The sequence below is a fragment of the Caloenas nicobarica genome, chromosome 11 (genome assembly GCF_036013445.1).
Source record: "Caloenas nicobarica isolate bCalNic1 chromosome 11, bCalNic1.hap1, whole genome shotgun sequence".
NCBI classification, from domain to species: domain Eukaryota; kingdom Metazoa; phylum Chordata; class Aves; order Columbiformes; family Columbidae; genus Caloenas; species Caloenas nicobarica.
The window spans coordinates 4722036-4734503 of record NC_088255.1 but is presented as its reverse complement, the minus strand read 5'-3'; the positions used below and the strand labels follow the sequence as shown (position 1 = coordinate 4734503).

Sequence of the window (12468 nt, the reverse complement as noted above, 5' to 3'; positions counted from 1 at the left end):
TCTACCTTCATAATATTTACTTCCTTTATGTATTTATAACTGACAGGCATATTCGCCTGTCTTGATTTTTATTTGGTTAAGCAAGGAGCCTCTTTAGTCTTTTTCATAAAATAAGCCTTCTTTTCCTCTCCCCATCTTTGCAGCTGTCTTCTGCACCTCTTCCAGCTTGAGTTTATTTTTCTTATGTTTGCGTGAGCATGTATACTCCAGATGAAATTTTACCAGAGCCTCTCATAAAGGCATCAGAACTTCCTTTTCTCATCTATAAATAACCTTTTTTTTAATATATCCTACAATTGTTTGCTTTTCCATGTCTGCCTTGCTTTGGCTTGGACATCTTGCCATCAGCTGAAATATCCAGGTCTGTAGTTATTTCTGCTTCCAGTTGTTGGCGTCCCAGAAGAGGACAAGAGGCAAGGCGCGGGATCGTTGATTTTGCATGGCTGATCTTGGTCTCCAAGAGATCTGCCAGTCCCATCTCCAAGGTTGTCCCACTTTTCTTGTACAAAAACCTAAGCCTCCCGTTGCTGTCTGGGTGACAACACAAATAATGGAGGTGAGGATGGTGGCACTGACACCGATGTCACTCTGTCAGCATTGGGGATGGTGGCTGCTCTCCACCCATCCCACCTGCGAGGACACCCTGGCACAGACCGGGAAAGCTGACACTGGCCTTGGCCCGCGACAGAAGCAGCTCACGAAGGACATTTACCTGGTCATCACCTCCACCTTGCACGCAGGACGTGGGTTGGACTTGGTGCAGAAACTGTTGTAGAAAGCACCTGGCATTTGAGCCGTAGCACAGTCTGATATCCTAAATGCAGGTGTCCACGGTATACAAAGACGTGCCATTTCATGGCTTTTGTTTAAAGGTGGGTCTGTAAGGTATGCTGGAAGGAGAGAAACCCCTGGTGTGCATGGCTTCCCGAGGCACATCCCCGCACAAGCAGGTGATTTGCTGTGTGTTCCTTGAAGGTACCTAAAGCTGCCGACCTGGGCGTGTTGGGTGTGGGATGGATCCCACGGAGCGGATCTGCTCAGGTTTGTTCACTGACACTAAGGAGAAGGTCTCAGGTGAGCACAGCTAAGTCTTACAATTCTTGGCTGTGTCTTGGCTCTTCTTTTTTTTTTTTTTTTTTTTTTTAAATTTTGTAGTGCACCATCTCACCAGTGCTTTGTTGGGAAGACAGATAAAACACATAGCGAGGGCCCCAAGAAGCTGTATGCAAACAGAGCTGGTGGCAAGTGATTAGCACACCTGAATTAACTCACACAGCTGATGTACGTGGTGCAGCTGTACAGTGCATTTGTGCTGTGCAGTGGGTTTGTGGGGTTATCGAGCGCTGGACGTTAATCTGGGCAAAAAGGAGTCTTGCTTTCCAAGCAGGAGCCTGATTTTTCCAGTGGTTATTCTATTTGCCGTCTGTTGAAGTGGCTTTTACAGAAAAGCTTTATTCTTATCAGACTCCAGGGACCTTGTTTTCTAAACAGGATCTGCAGGGTTGGGTTGCAGGAGTCCTGACATCTCATACCTGCTGCCAGGGCTGTCTCGCACGCCTCAGCCCTGCTCCGACCCGAAGCGAAGGGCTGGCTGTTGGCAACCAACCTGCAGTGCCAGGACGCTCCATTTCAGGCAACAAAAACATGAAATACTGATTTTTTTTTAAATTTTATTCTCTTGCAATGATCCTTATTCCAGAGAGTTTTAACTGAACGTGAATTTTCAAGTTGCATTCCTCAAAGGGGGAGGACAAGCAAAGAGCACTCCTGAAGGGCAGTGTCATCACCCTGGGTATCTTAAAAGGCTCTTTATGTGGAAGCGTTTGAGCTTCACCTCGTCCCTGGGGTCGCCAGTTTTCTTGCACTTTGCCTACCCAGAAGGTGTAGCAACAGCAGCTGTTTAGAGGGGAGCGCGCTGGGATAAATGCCAGCGCCTGGAACAGGTCCAGGCAAAGGACTTCTTGGGCAGGGCTATGCTCAGCTGCCATGCTGCAATCTCAGCGATAAGATGGGTTGATAAGATTTCTGCTGGGGGGCTCAGGGGGCTGCTTATCTTTTTCCTGCAGCAAGACCGTGTCGGGGAATTTGGCATTTTCAGTGCATGCTTAGTAACAAGCTCTGAATTTGGAGGAGTGGAAAATGTGACTCAGTCTTATTATAAACTTAGCTTTTCAGCTGGGCTGGGAAGTTCCTTGTTTTGTCCTGCTCTTACGGGTTCTTGCCCTGAGCATCCAGGGAGGCTGAGGAATGCGACAGTGAGGAGAATCCTTCGACGGAGCCGACCTGAGATGGCAGGACCCGGCTTGCCTTCCCTCACCACGCTCCCCAGTGCCGGCTTTCCCGCAAGCTGCTGATGGCAGGAATAAATTGCCAGGGCTGGTGAGCTGCGTGGCAGCAGCACTAAACCCCCAGCACTTGGCATCCCTGCTGTGTGGTATTTTTGCTTCCCTTTGGCCTTTTGCTTATAAAAAGTCATGCTGAAAGAAGAGCCTGGCTGAACTTTTTTTTTTTTTTTTAAAGCCGTTTGAGGCTTTTCCTGCCCCCCGAACAAGGGAGAAAGTGGGGTGTGGGCAGCCCGTGCTGACCCCAGCCCTGGCGCGGGCGGCTGCTCCTTCCCGCTCCAACAATAAGGCTAAACAAATCCTTCCAAGCTGCTTGCATGGGCCGATGAAAAGAGGATTTCTTGGGACACTCAATGTTTTGTAGTGACCTCCCCGTGAAACAGCTGTTGTGTTCCCTTGCCCAGGCAGAGTAGGACGCTGAATGGTGCCCTTATAGCAAACACAGAGGCACATATGGGAGAGAAGCCGTCATGGTAGGAGTATGTGAGGACGGCATGAGCTGGCCGTAGCTGCTCAGCCTGTGCCGTTCCGAAGCCATTTTGCTGATGGTGGAGAAGTTGGTGAGACAAAGCATCGCTCTTCGGGGAGGCTGCGGCCATGCAGCGCAGCCCTGTGCGCTGTGGAGGAGAGGGGATGCTTTGTGTGCGTGAGGCTTCGCTTGCCTAACGGCTGGAAAATGCAAATTAGCAGCAGACACATGAACTTCTTGTTCAGGTTTTCATGAGCATGTAGAAGTAGAGCAGCTATGTCAAGTAGCTTTGCCACCTCGCCCTTCAGGGACTGAAGTTTGAACTGGAAGTCCAGGGACAGGACTTGTGATCCAGCCTCTGCAGCCTTGCTCTCCCTGAGCTCAGCTTTCTGAGCTGAAACATTTGATTTTTTTCTAAGGCGACAGCTTTAGTGCACAGAGGCGTTCAGGAAGAGCTCTGCAGGGCTTTCACTGGGAGCAGCCAGAATGTGGAGTTAGTTTGACCATCCTGCCCTGTGCACAGAAGCAGCACCAATTACCAGCTGTTCCCTTATAGCGTTTGGTCTGTGAACAGAGGTGATGAGCTCCTGCTGGCCATGAAGACTCAGGTCACCATGGCTGACGTACTTCTGAGAGCCAGTCAAGCCTATGGGCTGTTTTTAGACGTTCAGGGGCAGATGCATCTGCGTGAAATGTCCTGGAGCAGCTTGTTTTTGTCCATGAGTTCCTGCACCTTTGGTGCAAGGCGTGCAGGGGAGCAGCGTGGGCTGAGGATACCCCACAGCTCTGGCAGGGATCGCAGTCCTTTCCATGGGGAAGCACGTGTGCTGCGATTCCCCCCTGCTCGCTGTGCCAGGGAAATGCAGCTTTCCTTTCTGCAGACTGAGTTTTCCCGTAGCACAGCACTATGCAGTGGTACCGTGGCTATGCCCAGCAAGTGGAGACTCCAAGAGGCGCCTGTTCTCCTTTTACCACTGTTTTCTGGGCCTTGTGTTTCTAGGCAAGACCCATCTGATGTCCTTCCTAGCTTGTACATGTATTTGAGGCAAGGAGGGGGGAAGTTAGATTGGAGGCTCCTTCTTGTGTCATCTGATTGCACACAGGTGAGACTCCCTGTCAGGGCTGCTCCTTGGGGCCAAAGATTCGTGGCCGTTGTGGTCTGAGGTTTGTCACCTCCTGCCCTGAGCCATCGTGTTCCCCAACCCGATGCAGTAGCGTCTCCTTCTGCAGGACCTGCGTGGAGCAGCAGTACCCAGATGCTTTGGCTGCGTTGCAGTCACTGGCTCTGTCTTCGTGTTGGTGAAGAAGAGGAGCGCAGAGCCCACTTCCCAAAGTGAGGGCTCCATCCTCTGACTCGGGCCCCACGTTCTCTTCCCTTTTCTTGGCCCCAGATGGGCTGTACCAGCACCACAAACCATTGCAGTGCCTGTGGTTCCAGCAGTGCTGTGGCACATGTGGAACCCGTGTCTCTACCATCACATGCGGGACAAGTCAGCCCAAAATCCACCTGCCCGCATCTCTGGTTTCACCATCTGTTGCTTCTGCTGCCAAAACTGCCCAGTGCTGCTGCATTAACAGGGGGTTAAGATGAAGCGGGGTTTAGGCAAACAGCTTAGGTTTGACTCTCTCTCTGCAGCTGTATTTGCATTTGAATTGTCTCTTGGTTTCCATTTTCTCTCTCCTGCCTGCTGGTTAATTGCTCGCGGAGCCTGAGGCTGCAGACTTGGTTTAACAGCGGTTAGGTCAGCGTGCTGGAGCACAGTTCAGGGTTCAGCTGCCGTCTGTTCAGATGCTGGGAGGGCTCAGCCAGGGTATTTTTCATTATTGGCCATGTGTGTTAGGGTAACGCCGAAGGAGCAATCCAGAAGGGGAGTCTGTCATACCGTGACTTGTCATCAGTAATTATACTCCAAATAAAATCCTCAGCACGGGGTCTGTCTCAGCAACAGCTGGACACAGGAGGGGAAGGGGGGCGGTGGGAGACCTGGCAGAGCCCAAAACCAGTGGTTTTTTTCTTTTAGGGCCGATTTGGAGGGGCAGAGGAAGGAGCCGAGTCCTTCATCGCAGTGTGCTAAAGGGAGACCTGTAGCAGGATCCTACAGTACCTGGCTCCTGGCGAAGGACTCACTGCCTCCTTTTTGGAGGGTTCCTGGGGAGGAGGAGGACTAAATTCTTGGAGGATTAGTGGGCACTCTTGTAGGCAAGAATGCGGTTTTTGCCTGAATTGCCTCATTTTTGCCTGAATTCCCTCGGAGGCAGCAGTTTTGCTTGCTGCTCCTTTGCTTATCTTTTGTCTTGTTGGCTACAGGGCTTTCAGATCTAAGTTTAAAAAAAAAAAAAAAGTCAAACTGAGCTATCTTCTTTCATGAGCTGACTGCTCTTGGCTGGCCTAAAAATAACAGGCCATGTATATCTGAAAGGACTTTGTGAGCAAGGTCTTCAAAACCAGCCAGACCACTGTATGTATTTAAAATCGCAAACATGGCTAATTTTTTAATGGTCTTCAGTACACTGCCGGGCTTGTGTAATCTTTACCCGATAAGCATTCATTTACAATTATCGCAAATAATGGGAAAACAAAGGCGGCCTTCTTTTTCTTGAGCAACAGAAGAGTTATTTTGAAACCAGAGAGGGAAATGACAGGGCTTAAGGCTGATATTTATTGCCTACATAGAAAACTGGGAAACTTTTAACATTAAAACTAGAGATCCCAAATGATTAACTATGCGTAGCCTTACCACATACCCTTTGAAGCAATATTTGAAGGAAACATTGCAAGAACAGAGTCCAGGGCTCCCCGCTTCACACCACACAAACACGGCAGCCACCGTGACCAGGACGGACCCACAGCGAGGGCTCTGCTGCTCAGTGTTCATTTAGGATCAAGGATTTTTATTCAGTCTGATAACTGCTTTGGTTATCTAATCTTGCTGGGCTCTTCCTTGATCATGCAAGCAAGGATGGGTTTCGGTGCCAGGGCAGCAGCCGTGTTCAAAGCAGAGCTGTGGCATCCAATGCCTGGGACTTGTTGCAGTCCCAAAGATTTCCCAGGGGAGGCACAGGCATCTTCATGGGTTTCATAGGCATAATTCACAGAAATTTGATTTTATTAATCACCTCTTGCAGAACCCTTAGAAACAGTTCTCATCTCTTTACAGGCTGAATACTGCTGAACTAGCTCAGCTCTTTTTAAATCAAGTTTAAGTGGCTTTATAACTGTTTTGCAGCCCTGGCATCCCTGTTAGAACAAGTTGTCCCAGTAGGTGATTGCCTAGCCTGGTTTTCAATGTGAATCTTTCTAGCTGCGGTTTCATTTTCTAGCATGGGCCCCTAAGAGCGTGAGCTCAGATGTAAATTGTAGCTTTAAAATGGTTTTCCAAGCAGAAATATTCAGACTGGCCTGTGCCTCCCTCACTGTCCTGTTTGCACACGGGGTTGGCCACCTTTTCTGCATGAGTCTGGCAATCGAACATAGGAGCACACATGATTGAAGAGAAAACCACCTTGTGACATGAGATTAAAGATAGCGCTGTGCCCGGGGAGGAGGGAGCATGCATTTAACCACTCAATATTAAAGTTTTTATTCTTCTTGATTGTGTAAGCCTCAACCGTGCTGTGGCTTTGTCCCGGCTCCTGGTTCTGTCCCTAACGTGCGCCCAGCCCTGCCGTTCCTCCTCCCCAGAGGCTGATTTTGGCACACGGGGACAAAGAGTAGCACCATCCAGCTCCTGATGTAGATGCTGGATTGCACTGGGCACTGTTCTGGCATCTCTGTTTTTAGCGAGTGCAATGAAATTCCACTTTTTTTAAAGGAACACAAGTGCAGGTTGACCCTTCTTCTGGCCAGGCAGGAGCAGCCCCTGCCTTTGTTCTCCTTGGCAGCAGAGATGCCAAGGATGGACAATTTGGTCCTTTGTTCCCGCAGGGGGGATGTTTGGCTCCTATGCCCGTCTCAGGTGAAGGGCTGGGGTAAAAGCAGCTCCTGTTGTTGCTGTGAGGGGAGCGAGTGTGTGCAAAACTCCCTGGGTGAACAGCCAGACCGAGGGGAGGGGTGTCCATGTCTCGCTGCCTCGGTTCAGGTGGCATACGTGGGGGTGTAGGGCCCGTGGGGCGGCTTTCTCCAGATGGTGTAAGCAGGAACCTTAATTTCCTGCTGTCGGATATTGCTGCTCAGGAGTTAACTGGGAGCTGTGCTAACAGCTTTAAAATCTGCTCTACAAACTATACCCAGTGTGTCTCATGATGTGCTCTCCAGCTTGTCCAGGCTGGCGGGACACGGGGCTGATCCCGTGCAGAGCACAGGAATGAGGGTGTTGCCCCTGCAGTCGTGGCCGAAACCCTCTGTGGCTCTTGCACAAAACCTTTCTCGCGCTGCTCTCGCCGAAAGACTTTCAGGTGCTACGTTATCCTTGCAGAGCTGCGCATCTAGGCCCTTCAGTGTGCCGAGACCCGCGGCGGGGGGTCTGTGAGCGCCCCTGCCCTTTGGTGTGCTGCCTGGATCCGCCTGTGGCAGGGAGCGGGAGAGGGCCCCGAATTTGCCACCTGCACAGCCCTGCAGCTCTGGCCACGGCTCTGTGCAGCCCAGGGGCCCTCCCCAGCACGGCCGGACCGGGTGAGTCCAGCCCCAGCTCTGCGCCGGCACGTTGCCTTGCGAAGCTCTTCACCCAGCTTTGCGTTTGGATAAATTATGAAACATGTATGAGCTTTACAGAATTGCCGAGTAACCAAAGCACCCTTTCAGGAGGAGAGCTGGAGCACAGCTCTGCAGCGAGCCCGGAGCCTTGACCAGGCTGTGTCTCCGTGGGCCCCAGAAGGTTCTGTTTTCTTTGGGTGGGGGAGATACCTCGTGGCGAGCCCTGGAAAGCCCGGCCAGGGCAGGCAGCACACAAGACCCCACTGCCTGCAGCTGCGGTGCTGCCAGGCCCTGTGGTGGGAGCAGTGGTGGTGAATTCCCAGGGAGGCACTTTCCAAAATGTCTCTGAGCCTGGGGAGGTGGCGAAGCTGAGGTTACTTGTCCCAGGGTACGTAAAGCCCTGGGAAGTGTCACAGCCCACCAAGCTGGCAGCATCACCCCTTCCACCCGTGATAGGCAAGCAGCTGTAGCGCAGACGGACAGACATCATCGGTTTATGGGAATGTGGGGAGGGGATCCGAGGTGGGAAGAGAAGGGTGGGCTCAGAAAGCACAAATAGATAAACTGGGAAGCAAAGGCGGCTGGTGAGGTTGCTGCTGGCGCGCTGCTCCCCTGCACCCTATGGAAATGCCATCACTGTGCGGGTTTCCCCTGCGGCTGGGCTGCACGGTTTGAAGGGAAAGCTTGTGCTCTCAGACTGCACTTTGCCAATCTGTGCCACAAGCTGTGTGAAAAAGAAGTGTTGCTGTTGAGGCAGTAAATAGTGCGTTGGAGTCCTGAGGAGCCGGGGGTCTGGGCCAAAGCCGCCTGTTGTTTCTAGTCTGCATAAGCAAGTTGTTATGTGAAGTGAAATCCTTCGTTTTGAGCTAACTCTGAGCATAAAGCCAGGCTGGCACGCTGTCCCGTCTGGTGTCCAGCAGCGCCCCAGCCCATCGCTGTGTCCCTGCCTGCCCACGCTGCCCATCGCAGCCCTGGGGTGACAGGTGTCGGGTTTGCTCCCTTCCTTCAGTCCTGGCTTGCTGTTCCTCTGGCTGTGCAGGAGGACGCCGTGTTTTAGGCAGTGGTGTAGCACTCAGGATTTGCTGCTGCCTGGTGAGAGCTGCTGTGCTGCAGCCAGGCGGGGGACTCGGCTGCGGTTTGCCAGCTTCGGGTCCCTCCAGCTCAGCCTGGCTGCTGGGGGCAGCGGGACGAGGCTGAAAGTTAACAGCGAATGGATGTTCTGCGGAGCTGCTGGAGCAGTGGGCTTGCAGGGTGGGATCGGGTGAGGAGGGCAGCGAGACGGCAGGGGTGGGAGAGGGGGAAGAGGGAGCAGGAGAAGGGCAGTTGTTGGATCACCGAACTTCACTGTCAGCTTCGTAGTTGTCCCCGTGACTTGGCCTCCCCTTCTGCCCTCAGAGAAAACAAACCACTTGTGCTTAATGGTTTTACAGAAAGTGCTAGAGAGCTGGGGGCTGCAGGCGAGGGACTTTGGCAGGACTTGCTGACCTCCCATGGCTCCTTTAGCCCATTGGGACCAGCACACCCTGCAGAGCTCATCCTTGCCACCTTGCAGAGGGGACATGGGCTGTCCTGCTCTGGCTGCAATGTTCCTTCCCCCAGTTTTTTTCTTTAATCCTTTAAATTAAGCGTTATTGCTGCTAGAACCTGTCCTAATACGGTATTTCTAAAGCATCTTCTTCTCTCTCTTCCTTGGTAGATCTCTGAAGCTGGGAAGGACTCCTTGCCTTCTTGGTTACACTGGAACACGGAGAGCAGCTCCCTGGAAGGGCTGCCCCTTGACACGGACAAGGGCGTCCACTACATCTCGGTGACTACGCTGCAGCCCTTCCCCAATGGGAGCTACGTGCCGCAGGCCACAAACGTCTTCTCCATTGAGGTCCACCAAGAAGACCACAACGAGCCTCAGTCGGTGCGAGTGGCTGTCCAAGACACGGGTGATGCGGCACCATTCGTGTGTGGCTCAGAAGAGCCGGTCACTATCCTGACCGTCATTTTGGATGCCGACTTAACAAAAATGACACCAAAGCAGAGGATTGAACTCTTAAACAGAATGAGAAGTTTCTCGGAGGTGGAACTTCATAACATGAAGTTGGTTCCTGTTGTAAATAACAGACTTTTTGACATGTCAGCCTTCATGGCTGGACCGGGAAATGCGAAGAAGGTGGTGGAAAACGGGGCCTTACTCTCTTGGAAACTGGGATGTTCTCTGAGCCAAAACAGTGTCCCCAACATCAGCAAGGTGGAGGCTCCAGCTAAGGAAGGAACCATGTCTGCTCGCCTCGGCTACCCTGTTGTTGGCTGGCACATTGCTAACAAGAAACCTCACCTCCCAAAGAGGATGCGGCGGCAGATCAACGCCACCCCCACGCCTCTGACTGCCATCGGGCCGCCCACCACTGCCGCGCAAGAACCACCGGCCAGGATCGTCCCCACCCCGACATCGCCCGCCATCGCACCTCCCACGGAGACAACGGCGCCCCCCGCCCGGGAGCCCATACCGCTGCCCAGGAAGCCCACAGTCACCATCAGAACGAGAGGCCCCATTGTCCAGACCCCCACTCTGGGGCCAATCCAGCCAACCAGGGTCACAGAAGGCACCGGCACGGCCTCGGTGCCGATTCGCCCCACGATGCCCGGGTACATCGAGCCCACAGCAGTTATGACACCGCCCACAACCACCACCAAGAAACCCAGAGTTTCCACTCTGAAGCCAGCCACTCCGTCCACGACGGATTCCTCCACAGCGACGACACGAAGACCTACTCGAAGACCCAAAACGCCCCGTCCCACGAAGCCTCCCAGCACCACCAGATCCCCCATCTCCAAGCTGACAACAGCCTCCCCACCGACCCGCGTGCGCACCACAGCCAGCGGGGTCCCCCGGCCCTGGGAGCCAAATGAGCCACCCAAGCTGACAAACCACATCGACAGAGTCGATGCTTGGGAGGGCACCTACTTTGAGGTTAAAATACCGTCAGATACTTTCTATGACAAGGAAGATACCACCACTGACAAGTTGCAGCTGACCTTGAAGCTGAAGGAGCAGCAGATGCTGGAGGAGAATTCGTGGGTGCAGTTCAACAGCACCAGCCAGCTGATGTATGGCATGCCGGACCGCAGCCACGTCGGGAAGCACGAGTACTTCATGTACGCCACCGACAAGGGCGGGCTCTTCGCCGTGGATGCTTTCGAAATCCACGTCCACAAACGCCCCCATGGGGACAAGTCTCCGGTGAAGTTCAAGGCCAGGCTGGAAGGGGACCACAACGCAGTGGTGAACGACATCAATAAGAAGATTATGCTGGTGAAGAAGCTGGCTCTGGCCTTCGGTGACAGGAACAGCAGCACCATCACGGTGCAGGACATCGCCAAAGGCTCTATCGTGGTGGAGTGGACAAACAACACGCTGCCGCTGGAGCCCTGCCCCCGGGAGCAGATCCGGACTTTGAGCAAAAAAATTGCAGATGACACCGGCGGGCCGAGCCTGGCTTTCTCCAACGTCCTGCAGCCCGAATTCAAGCCCCTGAACGTGTCGGTGGTCGGCTCCGGCAGCTGCAGGCACATCCAGTTCATCCCCGTGACGAAGGACGGAAGGGTGATCTCAGAGGCAACGCCAACGGTGGCAGCGGGCAAAGACCCCGAGAAGAGCAGCGAGGACGACGTGTACCTGCACACGGTCATCCCCGCCGTGGTGGTGGCCGCCATCCTCCTCGTGGCCGGCATCATCGCCATGATCTGCTACCGCAAGAAGAGGAAAGGGAAGCTGACCATCGAAGACCAGGCCACCTTCATAAAGAAAGGTGTCCCCATCATCTTCGCCGACGAGCTGGATGACTCCAAGCCCCCGCCGTCCTCCAGCATGCCCCTCATCCTCCAGGAGGAGAAAGCCCCGCTGCCCCCCCCAGAGTACCCCAACCAGAGCATGCCGGAGACCACGCCGCTCAACCAGGACACCATCGGGGAGTACACGCCGCTGCGGGACGAGGACCCCAACGCGCCACCCTACCAGCCTCCCCCCCCCTTCACCGCACCCATGGAGGGGAAAGGCTCCCGCCCGAAGAACATGACCCCGTACAGGTCCCCGCCGCCCTACGTCCCCCCGTAACGACCGGGAGGCTCTTGGGGGGAGAAGGGGCCTCCAGCTCCACACCGGTGCTGTCTGTGGGCCGGCAGCCTCCTCGCCAGCCGGGAACCCCAAACCCCAGCCGGCCCTCCCCGGCTGCACCCGCTGCACCGGAGCGCTCGCGGGACTCGGGGGGACACTCGTTTTATTTTTGCCTAACAAGCTTTGGTTTTATTTTATTCATAGAAAAAAAAAAATCTCGGCTCAAACACGCCTTCCCGGTGGCCAGGGCTTCTGGCCGGGGCGGAGGTGGCGGGCGGGGAGGGGGGACGGGGGTTCGGGTCGGGGGTCGGGAGGCGCAGGCAGCACTGGGGTAGCACTCTGGGTCTCCGCTGTTTGCCTTTAACACTAACTGTACTGTTTTTTCTATTCACGTGTGTCTAGCTACAGGACGTAACATGAAAGGTAGCCTAAAAATAATTAAATTCAAGGGACTTTCTGAAGTCGATGTTTTTAAGTTTTTACATTTAATCTGCTGTTTACCTAAACGGCGGTGTTTAGTTTTGGGGAGGGGGCTGGCAGTGCTGTGCTGCAGGCGAGCTCCAGGGGCAATGCGGGGCTGGTTAGGGGGAGCCCCTCGGGGACAGCCACCCTCCTCCTTGGGGGATCGGCTGCTTGGTTCGGGGGTTGATTCTTTTACTATTATTATTTTTTTTTTAATCAAAGGAATCCTGTTTTTCTCACGCATCACAAAGTAACCATCGGTTGGGTCGGGCTGGCTGGGGGTGGCTCAGCTCGGGGGGCTGAGCCCTGTGCCGTGATGGCTTCCCGACGAGCACCGGGGTCGGGGTGTGCTTTTTTGGGCAAAACCCGCTCCCCGTGGGGTGTGTTGGCGACGGGGGTGTTTTCTCTGCAGCCCGGTGCCGTCTCTGCCTCGTCCTGGGTGTGAGCGGTGCCCAAG

General features: G+C 53.9%; 1 protein-coding gene across 7 annotated transcripts in view; it reads left to right on the top strand.

Moving 5' to 3' along the window:
- The window catches only part of DAG1 (dystroglycan 1), a 50572-nt gene extending 38742 nt beyond the window's left edge, over positions 1–11830 (top strand). For all 7 annotated transcript variants that reach the window (XM_065642428.1, XM_065642435.1, XM_065642429.1 and 4 more), the window contains exon 3: positions 9141–11830. In XM_065642428.1, coding sequence (XP_065498500.1) covers positions 9141–11549 — 2409 coding nt within the window. In that variant the 3' untranslated portion in view covers positions 11550–11830. The remainder of the gene's footprint in view (positions 1–9140) is intronic.
- Positions 11831–12468: the final 638 nt, after the last annotated feature.